This window comes from Macadamia integrifolia, unplaced genomic scaffold (genome assembly GCF_013358625.1).
Source record: "Macadamia integrifolia cultivar HAES 741 unplaced genomic scaffold, SCU_Mint_v3 scaffold1125, whole genome shotgun sequence".
In the NCBI taxonomy this organism is placed as follows: Eukaryota; Viridiplantae; Streptophyta; class Magnoliopsida; order Proteales; family Proteaceae; genus Macadamia; species Macadamia integrifolia.
In genome coordinates, this window is record NW_024868091.1 from 105,734 (window position 1) to 123,040 (window position 17,307).

The following is a 17,307-nucleotide window of genomic DNA, read 5'->3' on the forward strand; positions in this document are numbered from 1 at the left end:
AAACTCAAATTTGTAAATTTATTATTGTTGTTATTTTTTAGGTGAATAATAAATGCATTAGCAAAGAAGAGAAGGAAATAATATACAATGGGGGGCCCCATGGGGGAAAAAAAAGCTTTAAGTAAACAAGACAGCCCGACCCATTCAAGAGGAGGAACAAGGGGCTGTAAAAGGGATGGGGCAGACCCCAGAACACAACAGTGAGCTTGTTCCTTGGCGAATCCCTTACAAGGCAGTGTGGGAGTAAGGCTACCCTAGAACTAACATCAAACTAGATGGCCAAATCTTATTTGTTGATTTGGTGAATTAGGCTTCTGTCAAATAGATAACAGACTCTCTTTATTTATATGAAAGGAGAGAACATTCTAGAATAGGTACAGGGACTAAATACCCTCTATGACTAAATTATCCCTTGAACCCATATTACAACTCCCCCGCAAGTTTTGCATAGATATCAAACATGCCTAACTTGCTAACAATAGGACAAAAAACTTTACTACTAAGCCCCTTAGTGAATACATCAGCTAACCGGCCCTTGGTGGGATAATCACGCCACTGAGGGAAAGATGGTGATGGCAGCTGTCCGTTAGAGAGAGAGAGAGAGAGAGATTTGGTGAATTAGGCTTGTGTCAAATAGACAGCAGTCCCACTTTTTTTATATTAAGGGAGAAAACATCCTAGAATACTCTCTATGACTAAAATATCCATTGAACCCATATTACAACATTATCGAAAGATCGGGAGTTGGGTCCATGTTCGAAGATTGCGTTCCATCCAAATGTGGTTGATGGAAGTAGAAAAGGTGAGCTTGTCGTGGTGTCATAAATGGAGTTCCCATTAAGAGGCATATCTAACCAGATCCATTCTCTATAGAGGGGGATGATTCTTTTACTACCGGGCCTATAGATGCTGAGGACTTTCTCCCAAACAGAGGAGCCAAGAATTTTGGCATGTTTGGCTATGGAATTGAGGCCCTTGATGTTCCAAATGGCCCAGGGATTCATGGGAAGTGGGGAGGGGTGGGGTGCAGCAATATTCCAGAGGAGCCAGGAATACATTGTTTGAGATAGAGAGGTGAGTTTCTGATGTCGCTTGGTGTATTCCTTCATGGCTAAGGAGGGCTTGGTAGTGATTACTTGAGCTGGCGGGGCTGGGATGGAGGTGCCTAAAAATGCATGATGACCGAAGAAGTAGGAGAGAGGTGCTATGACGAAGGACCATGCCTGGGCGAAGAAGACGAGCCCGTAGTGGATCTCAGTTCAAAGACTAAGGGTGAGGTGGTGATGGAGTTCAGGTCTCGAGGTTTAACTATTGAGTGAGTTGTAGTGGAGATGGGTTGGGTTAGTTAGGAATAGTTCGGGTTAAGTTGGGGCAAGGGAGAGTGTTGGGCTAGGGCTAGGTTGTTTGGGACAATACTAGAAGGGATAGGAAAGTTCTGAGAAATGGTGGGGCCCTCTGATGAAGTAAGAGGAAAGGTGGGGGAAAGAGTATTTATTGAAGGGGAGGGGTTGACGGGAGAAGGACCTCGAACAGGGGGGAGAAAAGGGAGGGCGAGATGGCATGAGGCAAGGGAGCTGTAGATGAACCTGGCGATGGAATCGATGGTAGCTGGGGAGCAGCAATCATGGCAGTGGGGTAGCAGGGATTCTTTGAGCTACCAGGAGCATGGTTCAAGAACTCGAGCAATACCATCGAAATTTCTCACATTTCGATGGTATCCCATGACTCCGATACCATATAGCCTGGCTTTTAAAAGTCACTGGTTTCGACAGGTTTCGATCGAAATTCCCAAATTTTGACCGAAATATGGGAAATTTTGAGGGGACCAATGGGTTTGACCCTTAGGGTTGAACCATCCTTTATAAAACATGCTTGAATGGGAAACCAAGTGTTCTCGTTTCAAAATTTCGACCCTCTTCCCATATTTTCTCCTCTGTGAAGTGGAAAACTTGGGAAAACACTCAAGATTTCCCAATTGTGTAAAAAAAACTTCAATCTAAGCTTGGATCTTGTAAAAACTACTTAAGGAAGGGAGCTTGGATCACTTTTGAGTGGGAAACTTGGGAAAACACTTTTGAGTGTTGAGTGTTGAGACTTGAGAGATAACTCACAATATGTAATATTATTATTTATTTTGAATCCTTTACATTATGTTTTTTTTTGTTTTAAACTTTTATTCATGTATTTCACAATTATGTAATTATGTAGACTGTAGACTATGTACTTATGTAGTATAGTTTCAGTCAACGACTCAACGTACATTAGCAAACTTTGGTTCACACCACAGATATGACTTTAGGTTTTTTTTCTATGAAACTAATTATGTGAATGTGTAAGAAATGTCTAAAATAGGATGTACACAAAAAATAAGGCAAAAATAACACATTTTGGGGGTTGAAACCAAAGTTTCCACCCAACCGGGAAAAATTCCCTGGTTTCCTCAAAATTTCCTAGAATTTGACCGAAATTTCGGTCTCCCCATGGGTCACCTTGAACCTTGACCAGGAGAAGGGGGTGGTATAAGGCATCATCATCGGTGTTGGACTTGAGGGTTTGCAGGATGGCTATCAATTGTATCCAGCGGAAGGAAGTGTGTGACCATTGGTTGGAGCTTGACGGAACATCAGACTGATAGGGGAAGCAGATGTGTGGTTCAAGTGACCTCTGGGGGATCCAGATGCCGGGATATTGGCTCTCCAGCCATAATAGCAAGGTTATTAAGGCGTAAGGTGATCCAAGGCGAGGGAGGTTGTCAAAGAATAAGGCGACACCTTGATAACTATGCATAATGGTGACTTCTGTGCATAGTTGTCATGGCGTCGCCAAGGCGGCGATTTGGCGTCCTGGCTGAAAATGAAGTTCATGGCAGTGCTACGATTTACGTGACTCACAAATGGTGGTCGCCATTGGCTGATAGGCGTCGCTATGGCACCGCCATGGACGCCAGGTACGCCTGATTCACTAGGCGGTCGATTTTTTGTAAAATGCAGGGTGATTTTGATAGGGCTATGTTGATTTTTTATGATTTGATGTTTCTTAATTTTGGTTTTATATGTTATAGGGTATATATTGTAGGCTTGTAGCATGCTAAATAACTTTAGAAAATAGAAAAAATAAAAAAATAGCATACTAAACTTTAAAAAATAGGAAAAATAAAAAATGACATATGGGCGATTTGACCGCCATGGCAACGCCATAACGGGCAATTCATCGCCAAATCGATTAGCCACCCCTCCACCGCCTTGGATCGATTTAACGCCGTGACAACTATGCTTCTGTGCGAGTTCTGGCCACGGCTATGGTGACAAGATGAGGTATCAGCCTGGCGTGACGAGGAAGAGGGTATTTGACGATGTTGGAGCACTGGGAGGAGGGAGCTTCAATGAGCGGTTGCTAGGTACGAGTTCCATCAACGGAAGGCTGGGAAGGAGCTTCAGAGACAGTTGCAGGGGTGGGGACCGTGGGAGAGCTGGTTCTGAAGCTTCTGAATGTGGATCTGAGCAGAGGTAGGGTCCTTCAAGGTGTTTTAAGGCCCAGACCTGCAGCTTCTGAATGGCCTCTTGTGAAGTGGAATATATTGCCACATAGACTGCCAAGTTTTTACTTGCTATCTTGCATCGGCCTTAGTAGGAAAATTAGCAACACGCTCTTGGAGCTAGGGGAGGACATGGTGCAGGATGGGTATGTACAACTTGTCTTGTGGATATGGGCCCACACAGAAGCCACTTAAAACCAAAACACACCCAATAATCAGCTGGCACAATTAGGTTGCGATCAATTCAATTCCAATTTCCAGCCACTATGTATTTCTGGAAGTAGATGTAAAACTAAACAAATTCACTCTCAAAATGAAATGTTAACATTGTCTGTTAGAAGCAACAAACTGGCAATCTTCCAATATTTGAAGGAATCCAACAAAGATGGCTTAAACTAGGAATCTGAACTTGGCCTTATGGTGAACCAGAATCCAGAAACTAGCATAATCAATTGATGTAGAAGGTTAATAAAACTCTTGCCTAATTAATGAAATTTTGTATAACAAAAGTCAATTAACTCCCAAAAATCAGACCAGAGAAAACCCTAGTGGAGGGCTTCCTTATTGAAGTTGGTTCTTGTGGTATATAACAAACTAATAACCAGCTCAGAGCATAAGCAAACATAAAATGACTTGAAACTGTATATCAAAACAGAACAAGGGAAGTGATACTTTTCTGCTACACACTGATCCCAGACAAAGAAGACACTCTATTATTGTGTCTAAAAAAAAAAAAAAAAAAAAAAGGAAGATCCAATTGCATGAAAAATTAATTACAGCAGCACCTTCGATAGAAGATAATAAGTAACTGTGGCAAATCATGGTAGGGAAACAGTAACCATGTCCGAGTTGAGAAGCAGAGGTATTATATACAACAACAACAGCAACAAACTCAGCCTTATCCCAACTAAATGGGGTTGGCCAAAAATGTGAATATCAGATAGTTTCACTGAATATTTGGACAGTGCTTGTAAGTTGTATCCATTCATTGTAATGATGCGCTTGATGGAGTAACCTCCTTGCCCCTCGATCAAGTGCTTAACTTCTTTTTCTGTTGGTAGAAGCTATACCCATTTTGACCATTGTAGATAATTGATCAATTCTACTTTATTACATTCATTTGAACAATTAGTAAATGGAAGGGGCAGAATGCGCTCCATGTTCATTTCCCATAATGTAATCACAGGATATAAAGCAGGATTTCACACAAATTAATGAACAAGAACAACTGCCAATAATACCCCGTTTCTGATCTGCACAATTGATTCCGTGCCAGCACCTGCTGCAGAATTTTTGCAAATGGATGCATCATATGTTGTTCAGCTGCATTGACATCCCACAGATGCTGAGGTGACACAAAATGGTGTTCCCCATGTCTCAAAGTAAATCAAACACTTTCCCAATGTACACCCTGAATGGTCATTGCTAAATAAGCAGCACAATATTTGGATCCTTTCTTTGTTTGTCGAGAAACAGAGGAATTAAAACTGGTACTACAAACTGCAAAATATAGACGACTATGATGGTTTCTGTTTAGGAATGAGAGGATGTATCGAGAATCTAATGGAAAAGAAAGTGGGTTCAAAAAAAAGTGCATGGGGAAAGAAGTGAATGCAGGATCAGAAATGCTCTAGTACCAAGCAATAGAATAGGAGAAAGAGAAAAGAAGAGAAGGAAGGAAACAGAGCAGAATGAAGAGGAGGAAGCCAGTATGGGGTTTTCTATGAGCAACCCTCCACATATTGTTTTGCTTGGTGCAGAAAATGATATGGGGTACCACTGAATACCATACTCCATGCACATGTGATACTTGCAACATATTGTTAAATTTGTTCATTGGGTCGCCTAGGAACCTTGACAACTATGGAGCAAGGGAATAATTCCTAAATCTATTCTGCAAGCTAATCGTTCACAAGTTACATGTTTCATGAATATGTTCCTGGAAAGGAACACCTCATGAAAATTGTACGCCCTTAATCTTCCTCTTCTCTTAACTTTTTTTTTTTTTTTTTTTTTAATTCAGTGTCCAGTTATTATGTTAAAAGCACCTTTATCCTTTTCCAAATGTATCTTCATTGACAACATACATATGACTTTGAGCCTTTGAGGAATATAGTTTTTTCACCAATTTATTTGCTGTGTGTTTAAAATTCCAATTCTGTTGCATATCATTCATGTATAACTCATTTTCCCTCTGTTTATCTCCAGAGAGTTGATCTGTCGGATTGTCCACAGATAACAACAGCTTTTTTGCAATTGGCACTTTGTTCATATAGCACGGAACCCTTATTGCCTGAGAGAGTTGAACAATCTTTGATTGAGCATCAAAATCTTGTTGGGGACAAATATCCTATCTCTCGATGTTTGGTTCAAAGTTTTTCTTTTGAAGCAGTGCATGTGTTGGACATTTCGAAGTGGTCAGGAGTACATTTTGAAGCCGCCATTGAGCTCTTCTGCAAGTTATTCCCATCATTGAGAACATTGAAAGCATCTTACTGTCTGAATTTCAGGATGACGACTCTGTATTATTTGGTACAGAAATTCTCTCTGGTTGATGAAGTTGACTTAACCGTTGATGTTAGTCCAGCAATACCAATGCAAGTATCAACAATATCCACAAATATTGAGAGTTACAGAGATTTAAGTGGTTCATCATACAAGATGATAAGAGATGAACTGTCACTTTCAAGTATAACAAAGCTCACATTAAAGGGACGAAGTGATATTAATGGTAAGGCATCATACCTTTCTGATGCTTTTATTTAACCAAATTTGTTTTTTAGTGAGGAGCTTGGTTGTACAAGTGGATGGGTATGATAATGGATAAGCCACGTTGGCATGTGATGATGTTGTAGGTTGTAATCCTTCCAACATTTTTTACGGAGGTCCTAGTTCAGAATTTTCCTCCATTGGACAATTGTAACCATTGAACTATCAAAGCGTGTTGTTTTTACTGATGATTTAGGAAAAGACATTCATGTTTGCTGAGTTCTTGCAGTGTTAATTGCAACCTATGCTTTTGTGAAACATTGACTTTTCTTGGGATGTGTGGGGTCTCTGAAACCATAGTTGTCATGGCGTCTAGGTGACACAAGGCATTGGAGGGGTCCTGGAAGCAATGTTGACAGCAAAAAGGGACCTGCCTAGGTGACCGAGGCAACAAAGGCACCCAAGCTGCATGGACGCCTAAGATGATGCCTTGACAACTATGTCTGTAACAGATATGGCCTGTGGGCATGTCTTCTTTGAAATTTACCTAATTGTTGTAATGGATTTTGATATTTATTTCTATTTTTCTACTTAATCTCCAATGTCTCATTAATCACCCTACTAAAATTATATATTTTGATGGGTAATGCCAGATATGGACCTTGAGAGAATATCCTCAGTCTTTGCTTCTTTATCGCACTTGAACATTAAAGGTTGTACTTCTGTTACGGATGTGGGTATATCCAAGCTCATATGCAAATGCATGGAGCTTCACTCTCTTGTTGTTTCTGATACTCGCTTTGGAAGAAATTCAATTCTATCGCTTTGTTCATCCTTTCCTTCAGAGGGTTTTCCTGTGGTACATTGTGAGCAGAAGAATTCAACATCATTCGCCTTCAGACTTCAGAAACTTAACATTGGTGGCTGCAAGAGTGAGTGATTCTAGCCTTCATGATGACAAACATCGTTATAAACTTATAATTTGCATGTACTCTCACACACACATACATGCCCACGGACATATACGTGTGAACATTCATGAATTTGTCAAATACATGTTCTACATGCATACGTACTTGCAAAAAGAGAAATTAAAAGTCAAAATGCATTTTAACCAGGTATTTGCATGGTTTAAAGTATCTCCGATACCGATACGATACCCTCTGATACGTATCTTAAATTTAGCCGACCGATACAATACACACCGATACGATACATGGAATTTTTAAAATCCTTTCGTATCGATATATATCCCACGATACATATCGATATGCATCAATACACCACCGATACACATCGATACGATACGATATGTACCGATACGACTTTATGAAAAATATAAAATCAAGGTGAAATGTACGTTTTGGTATGTATCGGTGTGTATCGATCGGTACGTATCGGTATCGGTATTACCGATATAGTGCGCTACGGTCATATAATGGCCAAGATGGATAATTTTTCAGAAAAACACGATTTTTTGAGAGGTTTTTGTTCCAAAGTTGCTACCGGCCATATTTCTCTCTAACTAAAGTGGAAATCAAGGTTGGGAATAAGGATTTTATATTTATGGGACAACTACAAACCTTGAATTTTTAGTGCGATACCCTCAATTTAGTGTTTATGCATAATACATGTTATCAATAGTTTTTTTTTAACAAATTCTTTATGCAAAAGTGTTTAAAAAAATGTTTCCTATCCATTTATGTGTGTATCTTTAGTATATCTTAGCGTATCTCCAATACGATACGATACCCTCTGATACGTATCTTAATTTTGGCCGACCGATACGGCGATCGATGCCGATACTTTAATCCTTAGGTATTTGTATATTTTATTTTCTACTTTTTCTCCATTCCAACCTTGTGATTTTTGTGGTACTAAAGCTTCCAAAATCAAAACCAAATAGACTAAAACAGAGCTGTTCCTTTTGAATGATTTTCTGTAGGAATCATTATGAGCTTCCTAAAATGCGCAGTATAATGCATAAAGAGCTTTATTCTAAATCCCTGTGATTGACTTGGTATAACGGGGGATGGGGCCATGTAGGATCAAGGAGTGAAAAGTTATGGTGCTGCTGGTCTAGGGGAGTCAATTAGATTCCTCTTTTCTCATTTTATAATTTCTATTAACTTGGGCAAAGTTTTTTTCTTCTTTTTGAGTGAATAAAAGAAGTCATTACTAAAAGGAGAGAGAGATACAGGGGCCCCTAAAAACAGGGGAATAGGGTGAAACATCACATGAGCACAATACAAAATAAAGCAAGACCCAACCTTCAAGGAGAGGAAACGGAGTGTTGCAGCAAATCCCAAGACACAACAATATGCATCCTAGGGGAATCAACACAACAAGAGGAGATCATTAATTACTTGATTATGTCATCAAAAGCAATGGACTTCCAAATCTGCACAAAAGATCTGGAGGAAGGGATCATCTTTTGAGATTTCATTCAGATTGACATACCAGAAAAGGTCATACCACCCATATCCATTATCGATCTAGAGGGAGAATCCTTCTTCTCCTTGGCCAACATTTACTTAGGATCCCTCCCCAGACTGAAGGGAAGGGGGAAAGCAAAGAATAGGTGGTCTACATCTTCCACAACGTTCCAACAGAGACAACAGGAAAGGGAGACATGAATCTGACGATGGATGAGAAAAGACTACGTTGGAAGGCAGTAGGAGAGTGCCCGCCAAACAATGAAGCTATGGCGAGGGATGTAGCTCTTGAATCAAACTAACTTGTACCAGGGCAACAAAGGGCCACGAGCTCTGATGAGATCCCAAGCTGATTTGGAGTTAAATTGGCCCAAAGAAGAAGAAGACTAGACAATGATGTCTCCCCTACCACGAGGCCTTCTGGGAATGGAAGGCAAAGCATTCTAGACTGCATAAAGGGGGAGGGGCCTAATCATCATGCCGAATGATGTCTGCCACTAATGATTGCTTGCTAATACCCGAATTGTAGATGACTCTTGTACTGAATAAGTGAAGGAGGATGCCCATTGGGCGCCAGTTGTCAAGGCAAAGGGAGGTGGAGGTACTATAATCAAATTTTTAGGAGGTGGCCCCAAGAGCAATGGGCCTAAGTTGCAAAATCTTTTGCCAGACCCAGGAAGCATCAGAAATAGTAGGAGCACTGGAGCAGTCCAAATAGAATCATTATGAAGAATTCGAGTAGACCTAGTCGACCAAAATACTTTTGTTCTTAACCACACGCTTCCAAATTAGCTTGAGAATATCAGCAGAATTAACTAACCTCTTTGGTCCTTCTCAAGCCTAGACCCCCCTCATCCTTGGGAAGGCAGATTGTAGCCCAACTAATATGGTGGAAAATCTGGAAGATTCAGCTCCTTTCCAAAATAAGGCACATAAAAGGGACTCCAATGCCTTATTGGTTGACGGAGGTTGTCCAAAAATACCAGACCATTAGATGTAAGAGGACTGCAAGGTATTCATGTAATTTGAGACTACATATTTGAGTGACCTTTTCCATTATCTAGGTGTTATTGTAATTTTTGGTAGTAAATAGGATCTATTTTAACACATGTGATGGATCATTTTTTTTTTTTGGTAGGTGTTGATGAAACATCTCTGTTACTGTTGTTATCTCACACATTCCGTCTTAAGAGTTTGTGTATGAGGGGTACCGTTCTAGCTGATGATGCTCTCTGTAATTTCTTTGGTTCATCCTTGGAGAGGGTTGATGTTTCAGATACCATGGTATGTTTACATGCTGATGAAGCTTTTCTGTTGTTTTTATGTCTCTAATTCTATTGTCTACCTCCTTGGCTCAGAATTTACCAATTGCTGCTTGATAATTGCTGTCACTCTTGCACATGCTTTGTTTAGGTGGATTTAAGCTCCCTGAAACAAAAAGTACTGTTAAATAACTTCTCATGTAGAAGTTCCATGATTTTTCTAGTTTTTGTTGAAGCGTCCTAAGTATGGGGGTTTTCAAGTTCATAGGCAATCTTTTCCACTTGCTGTGGAACTAGGTTTGGTTGTCATGGGTGACAGGCTTATTGAATGGTCCTTTGAATCTTTTGATCTTTGCATCGTTGCCTTTCCTGTGGAAGTGTTGCTAGACCATGTAAATTGTCATGTCCTGTGTTATTTTTCTTCCATGAATCAATTTTTTTCTGCTTTGTCAAAAGCAATTGCCTGTCTGCCCTTCATCAGTTAAGAAGTGTACTAACAATGGTAGTCAGGGGAGTAGAAAACCTGCCACATTAGCACATTACAGATGAGTGGCATCTTTGTAAATATCACTAATAGAATCATCATCAGCTTCACCATCCAAATCACATGTTACTCAACACTCCAATTTGTCATTTTCTTACAGTGACTGTGTCAGACATGTTCTGACATTGTTGAATGCTTCATGTATTTTTTTTTTTTTAAATCCTAATGAACAGCCAAATAAGAATTTAATTAATTCAGAAGTAAATCATGTACAAGAAGCTCTCAAAAAACTGAAGAGGAAAGAATGAGAGAGAGGGGTGGAAAAAAAGAGAGAAGTTTCATGCAAGGGGAAAATATAACTCAACACTCCAATTTGTCATTTTCTTACAGTGACTGTGTTAGACATGTGCTGACATTGTTGAATGCTTCATGTATTTTTTTTTTTTTTTTTTAAATCCTAATGAACAGCCAAATAAGTATTTAATTAATTCAGAAGTAAATCATGTACGAGAAGCCCTCAAAAAACTGAAGAGGAAAGAATGAGAGAGAGGGATGGAAAAAAAGAGAGAAGTTTCATGCAAGGGGAAAATATATGTATTTGCATTAAGACAAGACATTAGCTGAAGCACTTGGCTTCTTGCTCTTGGTAAAAATATAACTATCATGTGCATGCGCAGACATGTCTGTGTATAATGTTTCTTGGGTTTGTTTCAGACACGTATCCAAGTCTGATGGCAATTGTCTGTGGCCTTGTTATGCAATTCAACTCTTATGTCGACTATTTAGGACTGGTTACACTTTCTGGCGTTCCTGCCTTGGCAATATCTTCTGATTAAGTGGTGAGCCTTCAGAAGTTTTCTTACTATCTCAGTTTGTCATTTTTAAGCTTTCCCTGTCCTTGTGGAAACTTGAAATTGCATTGGACACTAGTTTCATTGTTTGCTATTAAATATTCTTTTTGATAACTGGGTGGGCCTCTTTGGTGGAGGACTTTGCAGGCGACTCATAGGTCAATTTTGAGCGAACTATGGCTTGTTGCCAAAAAATTGGTTGGGAGTTATAAAAATAATAAAGAAATTCCAGTTTATTACTTTATTACTTAAACCTGGAGGCAGTTATGAAATTTTGTTAACATTTATCTCACTTTGAACCACATGCCATGGTAATTAGGGGCTGAAACTTCGCTGGTAGGATGGATGTTAGGTCATCTACTACGTACCCTCCCTTTTTTTTTTTTTTTTTGATGAATTCCCACCCGCTTTTGCCATGTCATGTTCAGTGAAAGTTACCAAAAAACATTCACTTTTGCTAAAAAATGCGGGTATAAAAAGGAAAAAGAAAAAGAAACCCATGACAACATCATATCTGGATTTTAATCATCCTCACTCATTAGAGATGGCCACCTCAATTTGTCCTCGGCATATTGGGGTTGGGGGAAGATATCTTCTTGACATCTCCTGTTGGTATTTAACATTATTTTTCTAATGACATGGAGACTTCTTTTTGTGATCCAGTTGTTTAACCTAAGGTGAGACACAGGAAAGATTTAAAGCAACTGTGCTAATACTAGAATTTTCTTGTACTTGTGCAAAATTTAGGTTTCTGAAACCTCATTAATTCACATTATCAGAAGAAATCCTGGTTTGAGGCTTTTCAAAGCAAGAGGGTGCAGGAACTTGTGTCATGGTGGGAGTAGACAAGAAGAAGGTAAATTAACTTCTGAAGTTTTGTCATACCATGGTTGTTCCCCCGGAGAAGACATGTATTTTGAATTAGGCAGGAAATGCATGTTGGAAGAAGCGGCCTTTGGATGGGGATTTTCTCCTTTCTCACTAAAGCATTTGGGACCGGCAATTAAGTCACTAAGAGCCATAGCAGTGGGTCTTGGTGCATCATTTGGCCATTATGAACTCACTCTACTGCATGAGACTTGTCCTATGCTAGAGTCGGTGGTTCTTCATTTTCAGGTATATTTCTAATGATCCGAGGCACCTGTAGGTAGGGCTAATGACTGGAAACCAATGGTTTATTGGTGCTTGTGGTAGACTATCAGCATGGTGAACCAACTATTTGGCTCTTCCTCTTAGAACTCTCTTATGCATAAAGAAACTGCTAATTGCGTTTCCAGACCTATTGATAGACCTTCTCTCTCTCCAAATACTACAATTCAGGAAAAAACTTGGTGTCACTACACATGGTGGAATGAAATGCAACCATGACCAATCTGGTTGTTGCCACACATGGTGGCAATTGAATTTCAACCATGACCACTTGTTCTGCCACGTGGAAGAATGATGTGGCAAATCCAACCTCGGTTATCTAGGGAACTGTCTGGATTTAACATGTGTCAAATTTCAGCACCAAATTCAACTATTTACCCTTCCATGTAATGCCATCCCCTCCAATGTATCTCCATGCATAGTTGTCACAGCATATATGCGACCCCCAAGGAATGGAGGAGCCCTGAACACCAGGTGACACCAACAAGGCGCCTAGGGGACCAAGGCACCTGGACGCCCAGGCGTCGACACCTTGACAACTGTCTACATGCACCCCCTCGTAGTCCAGTGCACCCTCTTTGTACTCATTTTTTCAATGGCTTCTCTCCCCAACTCCGATTAGGCTGAAACTTGACATGTGAGGACCTTTTGGTCTACCTATCCATAAAATTTCAGTTCCATCTGAACTGCAATGTGGCATAACATGTGGACATGGTTGTAATTCATTTATTACCAACATGGTGACAAGAAGTTTAATGCTACAGTGTTTTAGATTATTATAATCATCCTCTTGGGTTCATCTGTGTTCTTTAAGGTCCTGTTTGTTTGTGGGAGAAAAAGGGGTGGGATAATGAAGGGGGTGGGGCCCACTATAAGTGGACAGAAAAGGAGAGGAAAGAAAAAAATGGGCAAAAGTGGTTTTGTGGGTCCCTCATGGAATTAGATGACACATTTCAATTTTCCACCCTTTTTTCTTCTTCTTATTCTTCTTCATGGACATAGCTTTTACGAAACAGAGCTGCCGTTGCAAACAACTACAAACTGCCTCTGCCTCTGCAAGGCGCCCTATCCACTGCCGCCCCATCCACTCTGGTTCACCATCAAACAGACACGAGAAACCTCAGATCAGGCTCTGCACTCTGGGTCACAGCAAGGTTTCCGACGAGGAGTCGAACGGAGGAGTGGTGCGGTAGGGTTGCTCGCATTTACCGTTTTGGAAATTCAATATTTTCCCTTCTTTCTTGCAAAGTCCCACCCAAATCGGGGGGACATTGGAGAGGGATGGGGTGGAAAAAATTTAATGCCAAATCAGCCGACTGGTTTCCTTAATTAATGCAAGTTTGTTTGTTCATTCTCCCACCTTGGTAACCAAACAACCAGTGTTTTGGGGATTTTTTGGAAAATATCCCAATTTTATCTCACCCCTTTTTCCTTGTTCACTTTTCTCCATCAAACAAACTGGGCCTAAGGATATCCTTGGCGGGACAGCATAAATGGCAGTGTCTCCAGGAGCAATATATGTATGTTCTTTTTAGGGTCGCCATTGCTTGGTTGTCATCTAGGTACATGTTGCTATGTAACCTTTGGTTTCATCATATCTAAACCAGCTCTTTCCTTCCTACAATGCTTGTTTCTCAATCTTATGACTTCTTGTGCTACAAACAGGTTATATCTGATGTTATTGTGAAAAGCATTGTGGAATCCTTGAAACATTTGAAAGTCTTGGGTCTATGTTATTGTCTTGGTGACTTGTCTTCGTTAAGTTTCTATTTTAGTATGCCTAGCTTAAGGAAATTGAGGTTGGAAAGGGTGACTCCATGGATGAAAAATGCCGATTTGGTCATTCTGACTCAGAGCTGTCCAAATCTAATTGAGCTTTCACTATCAGGATGCAAACATCTAAATTCAGGTAAGCAGTCATCTATGTAAAAGTATGCTGTTTACTTGTCGGAAATCATTTGCTTGCATTCCATATGAGGAGATTATGTAGATTACCTATTTCTTTTACGGTTTCTTTCCGCCTCTGCTATAAAAGTGTAGTGTTTTGTATTTCTCTTTTTTCTTTCATTTATGTTATTCTCTTTTTCCAAGAAATGGGAAAAAAATATACTCTCTCTCTCTCTCTCTCTCTCTCTCTCTCTCTCTCTCTCTCTCTCCATCAATCAAGTCAGCATTTGTATTGAGTCAATGGTTAATATGGTTTTTCTGGATTGATCTTTTTGCAGAATCTCAGAGGATTATTTCAAATGGATGGCCAGGCTTGATATCTATACATCTAGAGGTTTTCTTTATTAGAATATTTTTCTCAATTCTAGAGTTATTCAAATGGATGGCCAGGCTTGATATCCATACATCTAGAGGTTTTCTTTATTAGAATATTTCTCTCAATTCTATTTTTTTGACTTATCATACTCTAGCTGAAATACCGCTGGATTTTTAGCTTAAAATGTTGTGGAATTGCAAGAGTAACGTTGTTTGGGTACTACTCCTTTCTCTAAGCAATCCCCCTATCAAGGCCTTTGCATTTCAGAGTGGGTATAACCGTACAAGATGTCCACAGGTTGTTATGAGATGGGTCTCATCGCAAAGGGCTTCTAAGAAAGATATGAATGTAGAAGTTCCATTGGTTTCTGTGTACAATGTCCATGACCTTTGTCTTGATAATCCATTGAGATACAAACAACATTGAGTTCTAAGAGATTGTGCCTTCTCTGAATTTCTGTTTAATGTAAGGTGGTTGCTAAAGGTAAACAACCCCAGTTGAATCCAACTCCAACCAAAAAACCAGATCTGAGATTCAGATTAGGGAACCAACAATATAACTCTTCCAGATTGGAACGGGACTGAATCTGAAAGAGAATAGGGAACTCACCAAGCAGTCTCTGTTTGGCCTCAAACCTGGCCTTAATACTACCAATTAAGTCCTCAAATAGAATCCAAGAGATGGATGTAAGCAGATTATTGGCAGGCAAACAATCAGCAAACCAACCTGGGCAGCTTAGGATTTCGATGGCACAATGGAGAAACTCTGCGGTTGCTTCAGCAGGACTTGGATGGCCCCATAGTTCTGGTTGAAGCAGCCTCTTAGGTCAGGGAATAAAACCCTAAAAGGGCATTTGATTCTGTCCGCAGATGAGGGAGATCTGCTTGTCCTTGATCTGGAACCAGATTAGGAAACTTTGAGGGAAGAATGTGCGGGAACTGTTACAGGACTCCAAAGGCCAAACCGTCTTGGTCGAGTGGTCCTTTAGGGCTCCTTGATCATCTCCTAAAAGTAGTACAGCAACAGGTCTGAGGTGTGGGAGATCTAGTACTCGAACCAGTAAAGGAAACTTGAGGAAAGAGCTGAATTGATCCTTGGTTCTGGGCAGTACTCCAGTCTGATCTGTGGATGCTATTCAGGTCTTCAAAAATCTTGCAATGTGCTCTCAATCTCTAACAAACAAAGTAAAGAAAAGAACAGAAAAGAGAACTCGATGGAGGGGTTGAGAAGGGGGAGAAGAGTAGTGATTGGGTTGGGCTTCTCACCTCTCAAAACTATAGTCATCTCATCTCTCAGATGACAGCTCTCTCAGCCAAGAGTTATCGCTTTAAATTCATTAATTCAATCTGTCTTGTCCTTACAATCGATGGCCTCTTTATAGGCTCTAAAACTGATTACAATGAAGGATATAAATGAGGAAACCAAAAGCTGAAATAAACTTCTAATTTGACTTCTAACTTGATATAACCAAGAAAGAACAAATTAGAAACTACTAACTAATGACTTTGAAAGGAAACTAACCTAAGACACCAAAATAGAAACTAACTTGACAATCAAAAAGGAAACTGATCCTAGGCTACTTTCTGTAATTCGATGGACAGCTTGAGGCTTCTAGAAGGCTGCTGAGATTTTCAATCAATTGCTTTGCTGGCTAGGCTTCTAGAGACTCCACTTAAAGGCACAATTTTGGAGGAAATCATTGTGATCAAAGAAGGGAACAGGGCCCCTTTACAGCTGGCTCGATGGGGCCTAGTTTGGGCTGGCTGGTCCAACATTGGACTTGGTTCGATGGGGCCAGCAGCCCCTTCCTTGTGCAATCTTGATCTACATCATTGCTAGCCTATAACCACGCCTAAACTGACAGCTCCATCAGATGGAAGGTGACCTTGCCCAGAGAGTTGTAAGGCCTAGGATTTGTTGTGGTCTGTCTATTTATTGTAGCAATTGCCAGTTGCAGGAAACTGTGCCTTTTTCATTTGTTCTCTTTGAAGAATTGTATTTTTTTTTTTTTTTTTTGGATGAATGCAGGAAACTGTGCCTTTTTCATTTTTTTTTGGATGAATTGTATTTTTAGTCTCTCATTATACTAAATAAATTAAGTCAATTCATAAAACGTTATAGATAACATCTTTAGTCTTTTCCACTTCTTATTGGAGTTGTTAATGATCCATCAGAAGTCAGTATCTCTTTGGAGTTTGGATATTATTTATTTACATTTTGTTTTCACCCGTGCTACCTCTGCTACAATAAATACATCAATCATTGTTTAAATAATTTTAGGTGCTTGGATGTTTTTACTTCTTATCATTTTATTCTTTAGGAATGTGGAGAAGTAACAATGAACGGTGCTTCTTCTCTTTTCGACTGCAAGGCTATTGAAGATCTCTCACTGCGCCATAATGTGAGTCCTTTGGCACTTCTCGTCTCTTGTATCATTCTCTGTCTCTTGAATCATTCTCAATGTATTTGATCAAAGAAAATTGTTTTATTTACCCATTAATGGGAGGATGAGAATTTGTGTATTAACTGGTGGTGCAACTGCTTTTGGGTTTTTTGTCAAACATGAATTCAGTTTCAAAGGGTTTTTTTTTTTTTTTTTTTTTTTTTTTTTTTTTTTTT

At 39.8% G+C, this 17,307-nt stretch overlaps 1 protein-coding gene across 13 annotated transcripts in view; it reads left to right on the forward strand.

Annotated features, from left to right (window-relative positions):
* Positions 1–17,307, forward strand: part of LOC122062810 (BTB/POZ domain-containing protein FBL11) — a 61,494-nt gene that overhangs the window by 35,347 nt on the left and 8,840 nt on the right. For 10 of the 13 annotated variants that reach the window (XR_006135102.1, XR_006135103.1, XR_006135101.1 and 7 more), the window contains 7 exons: positions 5,744–6,266; positions 6,898–7,176; positions 9,818–9,963; positions 12,024–12,392; positions 14,091–14,334; positions 14,651–14,706; positions 17,009–17,089. Coding sequence is in view for 9 of the 13 variants with exons in the window: in XM_042626449.1 (XP_042482383.1) it covers positions 5,744–6,266; positions 6,898–7,176; positions 9,818–9,963; positions 12,024–12,392; positions 14,091–14,334; positions 14,651–14,706; positions 17,009–17,089 (1,698 nt within the window). In the remaining 4 variants the exon portion in view is untranslated. Of the gene's footprint in view, positions 1–5,743; positions 6,267–6,897; positions 7,177–9,817; positions 9,964–12,023; positions 12,393–13,441; positions 14,052–14,090; positions 14,335–14,650; positions 14,707–17,008; positions 17,090–17,307 lie in introns of those variants that run through there. The other 3 variants (XM_042626448.1, XR_006135104.1, XM_042626454.1) reach the window with 3 other exon arrangements.